Here is an 18,821-nt window from a genome sequence, read left to right as displayed (position 1 = left end):
TTCTTGAAAATAACCCTTGATTATGATATATAATGTTATAAGGATTGTTTAGGCGCTTTGATCGCTTGATTCCGATTTACGGATCAAAAGTTATGGCCGCTTTACTAAAAGTGATTTACGCGACATACACTGCTACAGATTACGAACTTTGAAAATATAAAGGATCGACTTAAGAATGTTAATAAATAATGAAATTTTTACAGAGAGTAGTATATTGGGTTTCCTAACTGCCATAAAAATTTCAAGTAAAATTAATGATTTTTCAATTTTATAAAAATATCGGAGCCGAGACCGCGCGATTAGAAACCGTAGAATCCATAAGCGGAGTCGACGACGAAAATGAAAATGAACTTAAGATACTTTGAAAAAGGAAGCGACCATGATGTGAATAAGGACTTAAAGGAATAATAAGGGTAATATAAATTGAGATGGTGCATAATAATTAGTGCATGAGTGCGGGTAGCCGTAAATTAGAACGGGACCTAACGAAATGAATTATGTTTATGATTATAGATTTTCGAGCGTAACCTAGAGCATCCTCCACATCGAGATACCCAGGCAAGTTTACGAACCCAACTCCATTTACTATCATGTTGTGAAATGATTATTTTATTATCATTGCATAAATACCATGTTTGCCATGATACATAGTAATTGAACTTTTCGCATAATATAGCGATGTTGTACGATAAGTAAGTATCGTAAAATGTTTAATTCCGCTTTAAGCGTGACGTATAAGTATAAGACCGTGAGTCGGTCGGGATTTTAAGATAAAAACCCGGTGATCATCCCGGTGATATTATAGGACGATTAAAAGTCCATAGTAGTTCGGTTTAAAAGGATTCAACGTCCACTTACAAAATACTAAACACCTCGAACTTTTATTAAAACAATTTATAAAGATCATATTCCCTCAACTATACTTTATTATTCGAATAATAAATATCTATTTACTATTCATTTATTATGGGAGAAGTATTCTCCAGTGAATATTTATTTCAGACTCGATTAAATATTAAAGATTATTAAATTACTTAAACATAAATTAGTTGAGGAATATTATTTCAAATATTCTTTTAAAAGTATAATTATTCGAGGTTTAATTATTCAACGATTAATATATGATTATTAAGCATTAGTTATTTAATGGTTTAATTATGATTTAAAAATCATAGAACCTGATTCAAAATACTTTCTGATTTTTGAAAAATCATTCGAATAATTTCAGATCGTCGGAGAATATTATCTCGACTTATTTTAAATATTTGGATTATAGTTTCAAAATAAACTCCCCCTTATATAACAAATATGTTGACAACGGTCAACTCACATCCCTAGTATTTCTTCCGAAAATACTCGGAAGTACATGTAAATACGTACAAATCAAAGTGTACCTATCAACAAGCAATATGCTCGGGGAACAATATAAGTTCCAGATTGATGATGAGATTCTTATAAGGACAAGGAGGGTGAGAGGGATAAACGCAAAACCGTGTCTTGAGAGGGATAGATACGAAGTGTGTACCTGAGAGGGACGGACACAGAAAAGGCCCAAATGCGGCCAGGGTGATAACCAATAATAAAAGGGAATCGTCCATCTACATGTAGAAAAGGTCACTATTTCCATAGTACGACTGATCATCGTATACGGTGGCTCCGGTGAATGTCCTATTCTTCCAATTGAAATTGTGATGTAATACCGTAACCCAAGCTTAGGTGTTGGGTTTACTATTAAGGTACTTATCATACAGTCATTTTCTTCCAATTGGAATTGGAATTGGAAAACTAGTTTCGAATAAAACATAATTATCATATATGATATTTTACGTGAGTTATCATACAGTTATTTTCATAGTGTACATTTTTATGTTGGGCATTATAGCTCACACTTATTTTCTTAAATTGACACTACACAACAGTGAATCAAGATGCCTACCATGAGAACCACATCCAGGAAACATGTAGGAAATGGCCAGCTGTTCCGTAGGTTGTTTGGTGCTATACCACAGGTAGTCCGAATAAGCTGGATTGATTTTCAGTTGTTTTTAGTTCGGCTTATTTATAAGTATGACTTATGTAAGGTAATAAATAAGAAACGTATATTTGGCCGACGGACTAGCCTTGCTTAAAGGTTATTCCCTGGTAAGACTTAATTACTTTTGGGTTGTAATAATTATCACTTTGTGGTTGATCTACTCTAGTAATGAATGGTTCGTTTCCAAGACAATAACCTGTAAGTGTGTGTGTGTGACAAGTGTGGGGTCTTAAAGTGTGAGTATTTATATATTGTGATGCGAGGTATTTGGTTTATAGCGATTGAGATGACGTGGCCTCCGAGATCCCTGACCTCGGATTTTGGGGCGCCACAGAACTACTGAACTCTTTCACATAATCCCGAATCGAACCACTTTGTTTCACATAAAAATTTATAAATTTTGTTTACGGTAATATAAAATTAAAATCAAAATCTAATTGTACCAGTTAAAACAAATAATATTTAAAGTTTATTCGAGTTAAAACAAAATTATATTATTCATCATATTTTAAACAAAATTAAAATGAAACGAAATAAAATTAGTTTGAGTTGGTATGTATAATGGGACTTGGGAAAAACAAAATAATTAAAGTAAAGATGATTCATATACTGTTATTTTGGGCTAAAACTTATCTTTTAAATAAAGATTAATTATATTTTGTAAACACACGTATAAATATCATGAACATATACATTTGTATATGTAATTATTAACAAATTATATTATCTAAAAAATTTAAATGAACAAATTTCATATTTGAAATTATAATTCAAATTAAATTTAAAAATTATTTTATGTTATGAAAAATCCGTGCAACGCACGGGGTCTATCAATACTATAATAAGTAAACATGATATAATTATTCGTCATTTGGTTTAACCATAAAAAAATACCAACCGGTAGATCTTCGTTAAATAAATAAGAGCCGTTAGATTCATAGTAAAGAATATTCTATATTACCAAATTATAACAAATAAAATATGATAAATTTCTTCGTCGTTTGTTTTAACCATCAAAATAATACTAGTCGTCAGCTCTTCGTCAAATGAATGAGAGCCGTTAGATTCATAGTGAAGAATATTTTATGTTACTAAACTATAAAAAGCTAAATAAGGTATAATTGTTCGTCGTTCAGTTCAACTATCAAAAGAATATCAACCGTCAAATTTTCGTTAAATGAATGAGAGTCGTTAGATTCATAATGAAGAATGTTTTTTGTTTGTTCCGTTTATCACCAACCCAAGGTTCGAATTCTCTAAACAACAATGTTAAAAATAGTTTATGTTTAGGCTATTTATCGAACCCTCTCAACAACAATATTAGAAATAATGTCTAAATAGGCCATCTATCAAAATAAATTTAAGGTTCGAATCATCGCAAAAATAATATTAAAATTTAGAATTTGTAGTTTTTTTCTTAATTCTAAACAATGCATGCAATCAATTAAATGAAGATTTTAATTGTTATTAACGACATTATATTATTAATATTATAATCTCTTAAAAATATATATTTTACCGATATAAATTACTAATATTAATTACTATAAAATCTAACCAACATGATTAAAACATGCTCAAATTTGCTAAAAAATATATAAAAAAAATTTAATATTAAAAATATATATTTTAAAAGTCCGTACATCGCACGACTTTTAAATTAATCTATACTATATTATAATAGACGAAATATTAAAAGTTTGGTAGTCGGACGGTCGGTACTTACTGAAATTACTTAATTACCCTTACTTAATTGTTCTAATTCTAATTATTGAGTCGATCAATTCTAATACAAATTGATATTGAAGTCAATTTCCTCAATTACTTTACCAATTTCAATTCTATTTTATATCGAACTCTATATAACTATAATTTATATTAAATTCAACTTTTTTTACCAATTAAAATTTTAATTCCTTTTAAGTTTCATATCATTCTAATTTGTTACTTCGGGCTAAATTAAATTTAAACAAACTAAATATAATAGTTAAGATTTGGTTGATATATAGTGTGACTCGGTTAAGATAAAGTAATAATACTATCAATCCTCCTCCTCCCAAAAAATTATACCAATGTACTTGGATAAACAAAATAATATATTTTATTTATCCAGAATAAAAAATATATTATACAATTGATTCATACTAACACAAAACTAAAATGAAAATGTAATTCGACCAAAAAAAATATAGATACTAATTATTTAGTATAAAACAAAATTATTTTATTGATCCGGAATTTAAAAAAATTAAAATTAAACTAAAAATAATTAGTTTGATTTTGTTGGTGTATTGGGCATCAGCTAAAATAAAATAATGTAAATCACTAATCCGAGATAAATCAAATTAATATGAGACTAAGTATAATTCGTATCCTATTCATGTGAAATAAAAAATCAAATTTTATTTAAAACATAATTTTTTTAAATACACTTAAAATTATCAATAAACTATATCGTTCAATTAGTAATATTGTCTTTTTCAAATATCTATTATAGAGTTATAATTAATCGATTAAATAATCACCATGCGAAAATAATAGTTTTTAAGGTACCAACATATTGAAGACATTATATTTTCACCCTCAATAAAATAATAATTTCATTATAATAATATTTACCTCCTTATCAATGTTATCACTTTAAATAAGTTTAAATATTCTAAAAAGTTATGAACATATACGTTTACTTATATAATTATCATGAAATCATATCATTTAAAGTTTTAAATGAACAAAATTAAGATTTGAATTCAGGTATTTTTTAAAATTATCTAATATTAAAAAAAATTGTGCAATCCGTGTTGATGCACGGGTTTTAATATAGTATTTATAATGCTTAATAAGTGGATATTTTGGACATATGTTATCATTATTTTTTATAATAATTAAAATCGAATCAACTTTAAATTTTTTGCTGAAATTCAGTGGGTATTTTGGATATAGAATTCTAAGTCTTATACAGCCGTTTCATATTTTTATTTAAAAAAAATCTACAAAAAATGATTTAAATATAAGGTGTCCCTTCATTCTTCCTTGTATACCCACGAGTGTTTGACAACAGAATATTTATTTAGGGGGCAACGGAGAAATATTCATTTTTTATCTGCAACCAAAAGATAAAGAAAATAAAAAAAATCATTAACAAATAGAAAATCGCAGCATTTTTGTTTAAGTGATAGCCATAGACAACTACAAGGCAGGCAGCTTTTTCCATTTCACTTTTTTAACAAGTCCACGACTGTTCTTCATCTCTCTCCCAATTCTATAATCTCTCTCTCTCTCTCTCTCTCTCTCTCTCTCTCTCTCTCTCTCTCTCTCTCTCTCTCCCTCCCTCTCTCTCTCGCAACAATTCACATACATTATTAGATCAGCAGCAACAGCACCTATTAGATTCTCACTCCACTTTTTCAGCTGATCTAACTCTCCCTCTCTCTCTCTCCCTCCCTCTCTATATATCACTTCACTCATCTCTCTCTTATCACTTCACTCATCTCTCTCTCTCCTGTCACTAATTTCTCATTTCAATTAGTTCGTGAATCTGCGATTGTTGTAATTGGCGACCTAGTTGTAACGATCATAGTGCTATACATATAGATATACATGTAGGTTGTTTGTGTAGTGTGATTTGGGGGATTCGTATATTTTCGGTGAATTTATACAAATTGATGGTTAAATAGGGGAGGGATATGACTTCAGATGTTAGTAGAGCTACTGGTGGTGGTCAAGTCGAAAGAGATGTTGAACAGGTATATTTATGTATTTATGTTCTCGTAATTAGTTGTTTTCGGATGTGATTGATTAATGATTGAGGTTTTGAAATGTTATATGTGTTTGATTTTAGTTTATGATTGCAATTGAGGGAGAATATTTCTCCTGTATTCGTACTTGCTGATTTTGTAATTTATTATTTATGCTCGACTGTAATGACGGATTGCAGAATGTGTCTTCAGTCAGTGGACTAAAGTAGATAGTAGACTCTCTTTAGTGTTTGAGTTTGGTCACGATGACTATTTTATTATTATTAGTGAGTATCTTCTCTCATTTTTTTGTGTTCTCGATGTTTATGTGTAAATGTCTGTTTTGCGGTGATTGGAAATGTCCCACTGTGCAATTAATAAATAGTAGCCATGTAGAAATGAAATGATGTAGCAACTATTTCTAGAACTCGTATATGATTATATAAATCTGCAGTTATTACAGAACAGCTTTAACAAGATATAGAAGTACCTGCAGATAACTATGTAATTAGTTAAATAAAATAGAAGACAAACGTACATATTTTGTTTTAGCAATCTACAATAATTCCTAGAATTTAATTTACCTGTAGTGATAATAAAGAATAATTGGTAGTTTCTTTTGCTAATGCTTAATCTTTGATCACCAATGCCGATTGATGAGTTACAGGATGATGATGTATGTTCTCAGAGGACTTCTAAATCTAAATATAGCTATTGAAATCAAACTGCGTAGTATGTATCTACTGAATCTAGCACTAGAGTGCACGATACATTGATACCTGTGTCTGAAATTTTAACCATCTATGGTTTTTTCATTCACCTCCAGTCCAATTCGGCCTTGGACTATAGTGCCAAGGGATTCTTCCAACATTATTTCATTTGGATAGAATGAAAGATGCACAGTTTTGATACTTCTTATGGTATGCCTAAGATGATTGTTATTTTTCCTTACCTATGTTAATTTGACTATATATCCCCTTAAATTTTAGTACCTGACTATTTAATCCTCCAGAAATGTGACTATTGAGTGAAACAATGTCGAGCTCGCTAGGCTTTCTGTTTTCTAATGTTTTTATATTAAAAAGTTCGTTAGTTCTACACTACATAAGATTTCTTTTTAAACTGTTAGGACTGTGCACTGTTTCCATAAATTTAAAACTTAGACCTTGTCTTTTCTTGGGATATAGCACTCGGTCATCTAAAATTGTCTGTCACATAATCACATTACGTCGATGAATTGAAAACCATTACAGCATGATTCTTCCCCTTAAATTATAGTACTTAAGAAATGTTCAAGAAGTTATGCTTTTCTGGTTTAATCTGCAAATCTGCTTTGGTAATATGTAATTTGGATTCTTGACTGATCATGCAACAGGCCATTACTGCCCTGAAGAAAGGAGCATATTTGCTCAAATATGGAAGGAGGGGAAAACCCAAGTTTTGCCCGTTTCGGCTGGCCAATGTAAGTTTTGGTACTTCTAGATATTGAGATCTTCTCATGTAATAAATTGATTTCCATCCTTCTATATTGTATTGTTGTTTGCTAAATGGAGCAGAATTTCTTGTTATCTGCATGGTTTTTGTTGCTTGAAATAAAATATTGGTACCTGCACACTTTTAGGATTTGATTTTGCAGATTCGCATACGTAAGCACATTAAGGTTGTGCTTACTATAGAGCGAGTGGAATGCTACAGGGAGATTGTTTTAGACATATACTCTATATACATTTGATATCAAAATTCTGAAGCTGTTGGAATTATCGAACTGTAGATATATAGAGGCAGTGACTGATAATGAAAATCTATAGGAGGTCCTCGCTATCTTTTGTCGTTAAAAGAATGATCTACTGACCTAGGGAAGATGGAGATACTGAAGGCAGCATTTTGCCTTCTATAAATTTAAATGCTACTCTAGTTTAGATCATATATTTATATTTAGAAATATCTCCTAAATTTATGGCAATACATACCAATATCTAAAGCTTGGTGACATATTGTTCCTTTTGGATTTCGCCAACTTACTATTTAGCTGTCCTCAATTTTGGATATGTAGAACTATAACCTTTGACATACAGTGGAAGGACATAGAAACGCTATCAAGTAGCGGCAACAATGGGAAGAAGAAATTTTTTTATTGGATTAATTAGAGTTAGAGGCAAACCAATATCTAGCTGGAGAAGAGCATCTAAAAAGAACTAAACTACTACTCCACCCAGAAGAGGAGTAGTAACAAGTGCCAACTAGGGTTTCAAGCAGGTGAGCGAAGAAAATGATAGGACTGAAGTTCCTTTTTAGGTACCAGGGAGAACCGGTGACTTTGAATTTGGATATAAGTGCTTAAATATGAGGATGTGTCCTATATTCAAGTCTGTTAAGTAATGAATAAATTGAAGAAATTTAATAGGGTCATTTCTTGTTATAACACTGTTGCAAATGAAGTCGATTTCTAGTTAGAACACTGTAGCAGATGAAGTCGAATTGTAGAAGTGTTTAGACGTGGTCTCTTGTGCTGTATGGCATGTTATTGTACATATACTGTCTTGTGCTGTCGCTGGATCTTATACACCTCTGAGGCCTCCTGCCTCTGAAACTCGTTTCAGACATATCTTGTGCTTACACATTACCTCTAACCGTGAGTGGTTCCTTTACCTCCGAAGATTCATTTAATTGAGCGTAACTGTGTTTTAATGTGGATGAGCGAGAAGCTTCAAAATTTGTGATAGCTTCTTTGTGTTGTTTTGGCTCATTATCTGAACAACAAAGTATATGTTTTGCATTCTGTGGTATTGTTAATTGGTTTTTTTTAATCCTCATGTTTCATTCCTTGTGTTGCTGAAGTAGTCAATATATTGCTGTGCTTACAGGATGAGTCCGTCTTGATTTGGTTCTCGGGTAAAGAGGAGAAACTCCTTAAACTTAGTCATGTCTCCAGAATTATTTCAGGCCAACGCACTGTAAGATTAAATGCTTTCATATACTTCTGTAACTATTTAGGGGATCTTGTGTGTAATGTTAAATTAGAATGGATTATGCAGAAGTATTAGTGTTTATTGTATGTTTAATTTGTTTCATAAAGGACATCATTAGGATATAATAGTGGTTGTCATAATACCCAAAAAGATATACCCAACACGTCTGCTGGGAATAAAGTCTTAAGGACGGTGGAATGAATATTAAGCTTACCTTTACTAATGGAAGTAGAGACACCGTTCTCGTGATGACTTGTATAATATATAACTGTTATTATGGTTTAGGGATGGTTTTATTAGTACTTATACTTACAGTTGCGAATCTAGTTGGTATATCAGTAATAATATTACATCGTTAAGCCTTCTGTATATATTTTATTATATGTATAAGATACTACTACCAACACGTATTAAACTACTACTATAGAGCATCACATGAATAACAACAATGTGAAATTTGTAAATAAATTAGAAACCGAAACTTTGGATGTCAAATAGGATAGCCTTTAAGTCATTCACAAGAAAGAATATTTATAAATAACAGGTGTCATTATCGGGTTAGCAATTTAGCATCAACCTCCGCTTTTAATCATAACTAGGTGTTTCCTCCCATTGATAGTTTCGTGATTCCGTTAATATACTGTCTTAGTCTCGTACTTACCAAGAAGTCGTCTTTGAGACCCATTTCAGTACAATTAGCTACAGATGCTATGATTGAACACATGGTTTTTTTTGGAAACACTGATCGTTAATTGTATTATCAGGGGGGTATGAGGCACTGCAATTTAATTATGAGTTTTTAATTGACTTATTACTTTGAAATTTGAGTTTATCAAGCATCCTGTTGTTGCCATTGTTACACTAGGTATCATATATTCTTTAGTAACATGTTAAATTTTTCTAAGATATCTATTATTTTATTTATAGTCAATCTTTTATTTTTCTACAATAAACTCTAACTATATTGTCAACTTAAATTCTCTTTTATCGTTAAGTTGCATGATCGAAAATGAGTCTGCAGTTCATCATTGTTGCAGTACTGGATATGCCCAACTAACAGAAATGTACGAAAGGAATTATAATACAAGTTAATTAATAAAATGGATACAATTATCAACCAGTACAGGGTGATATTTGTATCATACTAATTTCAAATCTGTAGATACCAAAATTGTATAATATGTAAACCATCGCATCAGTCAACACATAGATTCATTATTTATATAGTCTTCCATATATAGTCTTCCACTTCTGCATTATCCATTTTTATATCTTATTAATCTATGTATGTAGTTAAAATATCATTCTTACCTGTTTGATCACTGAGGTAGGTTTAATCTCTTTACTTTTGAATTAAGGTGTTCCATGTTTTATTTTAAGGACCTACCATTGAATGGCTGGCTATTTGAGCTATGATTTGTATGCTATGTAGCATAAATAGTAGCTGACTAGGTGTGCTATAAAGAAAAGCCAAAACACTGACAGCTTATGAGGATTGTATGTTGAAAATTGAAATAATGTCTAATTTGTTCAAATCGGGAAAAAGTGGCTGTTGGTATGCAAATCTAGGTGTCATTGAAGTAACAGTGAGAGTTTATATGTAATGTAGCTGAATGTATGATGTCTCTTTGAGCAAGTAATTGAGGTATATGTATATGCAATTTTTTCCTACAGAATAATATATTTATCTAGTTGAATGGATGATGCCTCTTAGAGTAGGTAATTAAAGTACATGTATGTGCATTTTTTACTACAGAATAATAAATTTTTGGAATAGATGTTAGCTGCAGGGTTAATGTTTTTCTACTTTCTAGTTTGTGCCAAATCTATATACCATGGTACTTCATAATTCATTCTTATATTCTGATAACCATTATGTCTCACCAAGGGTACTCATTTTTGCAACATATTGCTGGTGTGGTATAATTGTAGGTTTATTTTGTGAGATACAATCTCATAAATGTTTAATATTGATTTATTGTACATTTTGTTTTCAGCCAATATTTCAAAGGTATCCACGGCCTGAGAAAGAGTATCAGTCATTTTCTTTAATATATAATGAAAGATCACTTGATTTGGTAAGTTCTCCTTGTTTTTTATTAGCTTGTAAATGTTTCACTATTCTAAGGTCCTGCCTTAGTGTCTATAAACATATTATTATTTATCTGTTCATGCTTCATACTCTGTCTCTGAGAATGATTGTTCTAACTTATTGTTACATGAATTCTTTTTTATTAATTTTCTAAATTTACAGATATGCAAGGATAAAGATGAAGCGGAGGTATGGTTTAGTGGTTTAAAGGCATTAATATCTCGTGGTCATCAGCGGAAGTGGCGTACTGAAGCAAGAAGTGATGGAACCCCGTCTGAAGCTAACAGTCCTAGAACATACACGCAAAGAAGCTCCCCTTTAAATTCTCCATTTGGCAGTGGTAATAGCTCACATAAGGTATATACTTCTGTAATTTTCTATTTCAAGCAAAAAATCTTGCGAACCCCATCCATGTTTATTCTCGGCATATACTTGGCCATAATCTTCCAATTAATATGTTGCATGATTCAGGATGGTGGTGATCAGCTTCGCCTTCACACTCCATATGAAAGTCCTCCAAAACATGGTGCGGATAAGACATTTTCAGACATGGTTTTATATACTATGCCTTCTAAAGACTTTTTCCCAACAGATTCAACCGGTGCTTCTGTCCATTCTATGTCATCTGGAGCCTCAGATAGTTTGCATGGTCAGATGAAGGGGGGTGGGATGGATACTTTTAGAATGAGCTTATCCAGTGCTGTTAGCTCATCAAGTCAAGGTTCTGGCCATGACAATGCTGATGCCTTGGGAGATGTTTTTATCTGGGGGGAATACACTGGTGATGGTGTTGTGGGGGGTGGATCTCACAAAATGGGCAGTAATTGTGCAAAAGTGGATTCCTTTCTGCCAAAAGCCTTGGAATCTGCAGTGGTACTTGATGTTCAAAATATAGCTTGTGGTGGCCGACATGCTGCATTGGTGACAAAACAAGGAGAGATGTTCTCCTGGGGCGAGGAATCAGGTGGCAGACTAGGGCATGGGGTAGATTCAGATGTTTTGCATCCAAAGCTTATTGAGGCTCTCAGCACTACCAACATTGAGCTTGTAGCATGTGGTGAATTCCATACATGTGCTGTTACACTTTCCGGTGATCTGTACACATGGGGAGATGGACATTTTGGTCTTCTTGGCCATGGTAACGAAGTAAGTCACTGGGTCCCTAAAAGAGTTAATGGGCCACTAGAGGGGATCCATGTTTCGTCCATCTCCTGCGGGACATGGCATACTGCTGTAGTGACCTCTGCTGGACAGTTGTTTACTTTTGGTGATGGAACTTTTGGTGTATTAGGGCATGGCGATAGGAAAAACGTTTTAAAACCCAGAGAAGTGGAATCTCTTAAAGGGCTGCGCACTGTACGAGCAGCTTGTGGTGTGTGGCATACTGCTGCGGTTGTAGAAGTCATGGTTGGTAACTCAAGTTCTAGTAATTGTTCATCCGGTAAACTGTTTACATGGGGAGATGGGGATAAAGGGCGACTTGGTCATGGTGATAAGGAAGCTAAACTTGTCCCTACTTGTGTTGCTGCTCTTGTTGAACCCAATTTTTGCCAAGTTGCATGCGGTTATAGCCTGACAGTTGCACTTACAACCTCAGGCCATGTCTACACCATGGGAAGTCCTGTCTATGGCCAGCTAGGGAATCCTCAAGCTGATGGTAAGCTTCCGTCTCGTGTTGAAGGTAAGCTTCTAAAGAGTTTTGTAGAAGAGATAGCCTGTGGTGCCTATCATGTCGCAGTGTTATCTTCAAGAACTGAAGTTTATACATGGGGCAAGGGAGCAAATGGCCGGCTGGGTCATGGAGATATAGATGACAGAAATTCTCCAACTCTGCTTGAAGCTTTGAAAGACAAGCAAGTCAAAAGTATTGCCTGTGGTACTAATTTTACTGCAGCTATCTGCCTTCATAAGTGGGTTTCCGGGGTTGATCAGTCTATGTGTTCAGGATGTCGGCTACCATTTAACTTTAAAAGAAAGCGTCATAATTGTTACAATTGTGGACTTGTTTTCTGTCACTCTTGCAGTATAAAGAAGTCTCTCAGGGCTTCCATGGCCCCAAATCCAAATAAAGCATATCGTGTGTGTGATAATTGTTTTAGTAAACTAAAGAAAGTTATTGAAACTGACACATCATCCCAGTCTTCTATAAGTAGAAGAGGAGGTATGAATCAGGGGTTCAACGAACTGCCTGAAAGGGAGGAAAAGTTGGAATCCAGATCTCGTCCTCAACTTGCAAGATTTTCTTCTATGGAATCATTTAAGCAAACAGATATCCGCTCTTCCAAGCTAAACAAGAAACTAGACTTCAATAGCAGTCGTGTATCACCTATACCAAACGGAGGTTCTCAATGGGGAGGCCTTAATATCTCTAAATCCTTCAATCCAGTAATTGTCTCCTCCAAAAAGTTTTTCTCAGCTTCTGTTCCTGGATCAAGAATTGTTTCTCGAGCAACATCACCTATATCAAGACGTCCTAGCCCGCCTCGTTCTACCACACCAACTCCGACTCTTGGTGGACTTGCTTCACCAAGATTGATTATGGCCGATGCAAAAAGAACAAATGAAGACCTCAATCAAGAAGTTACTAAATTAAGAGCACAGGTATCTATTAATGTTCAGTCTTTTTTTCCAGTCGTGTAGTTCATAATTAGCTACATTTTCTTTATACAGTTGTTTAAAGTTTATGAAACCATACAAACGGGAAGTTTTGTTTTAGTAAGGATGCTGAAAAAGTGACAAAAATATTTATAGACAATCTCATGTTGGTTTCCTTTCTTTTGCTCTTATTTTGTAATCAATTAATGCATGCATAGCCTCCTACGGTCAGAATATTTTATCTCTTTCAGAACCAATACGAATCTCCTTAGGGTTTGCACTTTAAAACAAGATATTAATTATCACAATGATTCCACATTTATACGTGGTTAGTGTTTAGAAATCTAAAGCTCCCTTGATATCGAGGCAAGAACCATCATTCCATCAGTAGACAGCTGATTTCTGATATATCCAAGTCTTGAACTATGGCATAGAATATCCAGTGGTCATGCGTTCAAAATGGCAGCTCTAATGACTTGCACTCATCTGCTAACTCTTCAAAAAACAAAAAGTGTTTCATCGATTCGTTAATGCCAAAGCATTTTCCAAGTTTAAGCAAAAGAAAAAACTGACTTTTCGCAAATGTTTTGGCTTACCCAGCAAAAACAGTTCTCAAGCAAACAAGTATAGTCTCTTAAATATTTTTTTCTTAATTTAGCAAATATATTTATTATTTTCATAACTACGCTGTAGGGCTGTGTATTGGTCGGTTTGGGCGGTTATCTAGGACCAATCTGAAACTGAACCAAAATTATCAGTTTTGGTAATTTTGGAGCAAAATCCAAACCGGATGTTATCAAAACCGACGGTTGGTTGGTCGGTTTCTGTTTATATACCATAATATTAATTATGTATTATTTACGTGTTTCTCACTAATTTAGAATAAAATTTATGTGCAGTAAAAATAATATGGTTACGTTGTTCAACAAGCACCTAATGGCCCCAATCTAATATTGTCACACTCACACATAAACAATACTAACTATAAAGAGGAGATGAAGAATAAAGTATTACATATATATTTTTTATAACTACACTAATAGAGAAGAATAACTAGGTGCAATGAGAGGTAGAGTGAAAATTTAGGTACATAATAGACAGTTTCGGTAGTATAAAAGCTTAAATAGTGTAATAATTAATATACCAGGCATGTTTTTTTTATTATTCATAATACATTAATATAATATATACACATAATAGGCAGTATCAGTTCATTTTGGTTTAATCGGCCGGTATATTTTAGAAAACTGAACCCAAACCGAACCGAACCTTTCGGGTTTTGTGTAATGTAAACCGAAACCAAACCAAACCGATAAAAATCTGGAAATCTAGGCTTGGTCATTTTGGTTTGGCCGGTTTTGGAAAATTAATGCTCAGCCCTAACTACACCTGATACAAGTGTGGGCGCTGTGTTTTACCACTAATATTTTATCGTTTATATGATCTCAAGTTCTTAAAGGGAATGCTTAGAACATATCAAGTTGGCATATCAATGTCATTAATGGTATACGGGTACATTTAAACAATTTTGGTATGGTATAAAATTGTGTGGATAACTGTCAAATTTGTACAGATAACTCGGGGTGCTTTAATTAACTGCACCTTGTCCTTCGAAAGTGTCACAAGGCAGCTTTGGGTTTCAACAAAAATTTACAATTGTGCATACAGATCCATATGACATTATCCAATAGGTCTGAAATTGATAACAGTCTCAAATTATGTAAATTGTAGGGCATTAATTTGATTTCAGTTATCATGGAAAAAGTGATTTGATTATGATTTCTCTGTCCAGTGGATGTTTATTGTGTAAAGTGTCATATCCTTGGTGTAGGTTGAAAATTATACTCGAAAATCCCAATTTCAAGAGTTGGAGCTTGAAAGAACTACTAAGCAATTAAAGGAGGCACTAGCAATTGCAGGAGAAGAGACTGCAAAATGCCAAGCCGCGAAAGACGTGATCAAGTCGCTCACTGCCCAAGTAAGATATGTTAAAAACATTAATAGTGTGTAATGTGTTACTCATATGTTTGAATATGGTGTGCCCCTTGGATGATATCATATGGTAATTCGTGCTTTACGCCTGTGTTACATCAATTGCTTATATATTATCTATATTGCACCTAGATCATATGAATTGGTTAATCCTCACTTCTCAGACAGCCACTCTTTGGCAGTGTGTAAATATTGATTTTGAATAATCGAAAGTCTTTACTTCATTTTGGCTTAAAGGTTAATAGTCGAGGCCTTAACTACTGGGTTTTAGTTTTGGGTTTAACTAATATATGAAGAAATTGACATTAAAACAGTTCATTTATTTGTTTCTTAATTTCTTGATTCCTTTGATGTAACCTGTTCCTTTAGCAGGCCCACGATTCTTTTTATTAGATTTAGTTTGATGGCCATATCCGTTCGTGTCAGTTTCAACTTCCAATAAATAAGTTTGATTTGATTCTCTGGCGATCGATATAAGAGCAAAATGATTTGATAAGCAACTTTCTCATTTAAAACAAATAACCTAAAACTTCAAATTCTTTGAATATCAGCCTCTTTTGCTGAGTTTTGCAATTTTTTTATGCAATAGCTTAAGGACATGGCTGAAAGGCTGCCCGTTGGAGCATCCCGAAATATGAAATCTACTACTCTAGCTTCGCTTGGAGTTAATATTGCTTCCAGTGATATTCCAAATGCATCAAATGATATAATGAATGGCCACATGACCAATCAAGATCCAGATTCTAATGGATCGAATGGACAAATATTATCGAATGGATCAAATCACCAGTTTCTATTAAATGGTTCGAATAACATCTTCACTACGACATCAAATAGCCAGCTTTTACTCAACGGATCGAACACTGTCAGCGGCCGCCTTTCAGGTCAAAACAGAATGGTGCATTCAGAAGCAACAATCAGAAATGGGAGTAAAACAAAAGAAAGTGATTCTCGTAATGAGAGTGAATGGGTTGAGCAAGATGAGCCTGGGGTTTATATCACTCTTACCTCCTTATCTGGAGGTGTAAAAGATCTCAAGCGAGTTCGTTTCAGGTATCTCTTCGTCTCTCATTAACTTTTATTGCCTTTTTGTGTCCACACTTGATCTTAGACATAAATCATATTGTCCAATGCTTTGCTAAACTGAAACGAGTTCCTTGGTTACGAATCGAAAGATAAAGCAGAGGCACAAGTTTTATATGCATTTAAGCAAATTTATCAAGATTTGACTTTAATGCTTTTCGTACTGCCCGATTTAGCTGTGAGCTACTCTAGTTGTATTGCTATATGAAAATTGTATTGTCTAAAGATGTGCAACGGTATTGAACTTAGAAAAATATTACTAATTTTTTTGACTGGCCAATTTTGTACGGAATTATATATTGCTGAACAAATTAGAAAATCGTTTTTTTCCCAGGGGCTAGCAATTGTTGAAATTTAAATGTCTCTCTTTCGCCCTACCTTAATTTTGCTACAAAGAATAAAATATTATTTGCATCATCTTTATAATCACCATTTTAGTTGCATTGAAAGGTTTTTTATGATTTTCCAAAAATATTAATAAATATTTTCTGTGTGAATCTTATATATGAATGCAGCCGGAAGCGGTTTAGTGAGAAACAAGCTGAACAATGGTGGGCAGAGAATCGGGCACGAGTGTATGAGAAGTACAATGTGCGCATGGTCGACAAGTCAAATGTTGGTATTGGGAGTGAGGACTTCACCTAGTGTTATGTGAATCATCATATGTACATGATCATTTCTTTTTTCTTTTTTGATTTGCTTTCCTCCGATATAGCAGTCGGAAGGAAAGTTATTTTGATAGATTAGGATTCAGCTGACATCACTATGAGATTGGAAGCGTGCACATGAGGAAGAGAGAGAAGTAGAGAGGTTCCTCTAGTTTTCATCCTCATATTATATCCACAATGATTTGCTTTTTCCATTATTTTTCCTTGTGCTCTTTTGTGTGAGGGAGCAAGATTGAGATTGTAAATTCAGAATAGGTTACTGGCTTTTATCAAAAGCTGGTACTATGTATATTCAGAAGAAAATATAGTCTAAGAAGCGTCATCTGATAATACTTATCTTTTCTGCTGGTCACTCGGACTCTTGTTCCCAGCCACTATGGGCACTTCCTATTGACCGGTGCATTTGGGAGCACAGAATGGTAATAGAATTGGCGTTCTTCTTCTCCTTGACGTTGACATAATAATCGGTTACAAATTAGTTTCCCATCATCTGATGTCCTGCTTGTGTGCTTGAAGGTAGACTTTCTGGTGTGATCGGTACGAATATAGCATATTTATAGTTAATTGTAATATGATCGTTGTTGCAGCTGTCAGCTAATCTACAGAATCGGTGGAAATGGAACACTGATGTCTGAGGTTGCAACTCTTTATGAATTCATCCTTCTCCCAGAAGGATGTTAGATTATGCAGTTTGGCTCGTGAAATCTTACCTGCAGTTGTAAGAAAAGGAATAGAGAGAATTTATTTTCTTTTGTTGATATGTTTACTGTTTTATGAGTGTGCAGTTGGCACTTTCATAATCAATCAAGATTTTACATTTTTGGTTGTGGCTCTTTAAACGAGGCTAAAAATGACAAACAGCATATTACAAACAGCATACAAGAGTATTTTGGAAAATACTCTTGAAACAATGATATTAAAATAAAATTCTGTTTTCAAATATTTCTTAGTGTAGTTAAAGTTAATCTGTCAGGTGAGGTGTCTTATTTGTGTCTGTGTCTTATTTGTGTCAATACGTGAGTGTCATATATGATGAGATATATGATGAGTTTTGATAATTTACCGGGTATTTATGATTCGTTAATGACTGATTGTATAATATGCGAATTACTATGATGGTTGGTTAATTAATTTGTTGTTTGCATGGATTGAGAAATTTCAAGGAAGCTCAAGGGATGTAATTTAATGAAAATTATGGTCCACGGTTCACCAATATTAGGCCTAGGGGTGTACAGACGAACCGCTTAACCTCGCAACTGATTCGCATTTTGCGGATAATCGCGGAACGCGGACCGCTCATTTGCGGTTTGAAAGAGGTTTTAAATTCTTGAAAATCACAAAATCGCAACCGCAAATCGCAACATATGTTTATAATAAAATATATTTCCAAAAATATAGTTACTATCATATATATTAATTAATATACACATTTATTAACTAATCTTAGGTTAATATTAAGATTTTGTTCATAAGATTCACAATCAATATAAGATATATAACTAAACAAATGAAAAATGTAATCATTTTTATCTTTTTTTTTTCTTTTCTCTCACCTCCATATTTTTGTATATTTTTTAATATCTTTACTTCATACGGAGCATTAGTTTATATTTTATTTTTGAATGTAAATTTATCACATAACTTAAACTT

The 18,821-nt window shown here is 33.2% G+C and overlaps 1 protein-coding gene across 1 annotated transcript; it reads left to right on the top strand.

The window, feature by feature from the left end:
• Positions 1-5,227: 5,227 nt before the first annotated feature.
• Positions 5,228-17,926, top strand: LOC141659608 (PH, RCC1 and FYVE domains-containing protein 1-like). The gene is made up of 9 exons (XM_074466571.1): positions 5,228-5,781; positions 7,148-7,234; positions 8,637-8,726; positions 10,739-10,819; positions 10,996-11,190; positions 11,305-13,434; positions 15,260-15,406; positions 16,010-16,473; positions 17,019-17,926. Exons 1-9 carry the CDS (start codon positions 5,722-5,724, stop codon positions 17,146-17,148), a joined length of 3,384 nt encoding a protein of 1,127 aa, XP_074322672.1. The 5' UTR covers positions 5,228-5,721; the 3' UTR covers positions 17,149-17,926.
• Positions 17,927-18,821: the final 895 nt, after the last annotated feature.

This window comes from Apium graveolens, chromosome 5 (genome assembly GCF_009905375.1).
Source record: "Apium graveolens cultivar Ventura chromosome 5, ASM990537v1, whole genome shotgun sequence".
NCBI classification, from domain to species: Eukaryota; Viridiplantae; Streptophyta; class Magnoliopsida; order Apiales; family Apiaceae; genus Apium; species Apium graveolens.
This window is presented reverse-complemented; position numbering and strand designations above follow the sequence as displayed.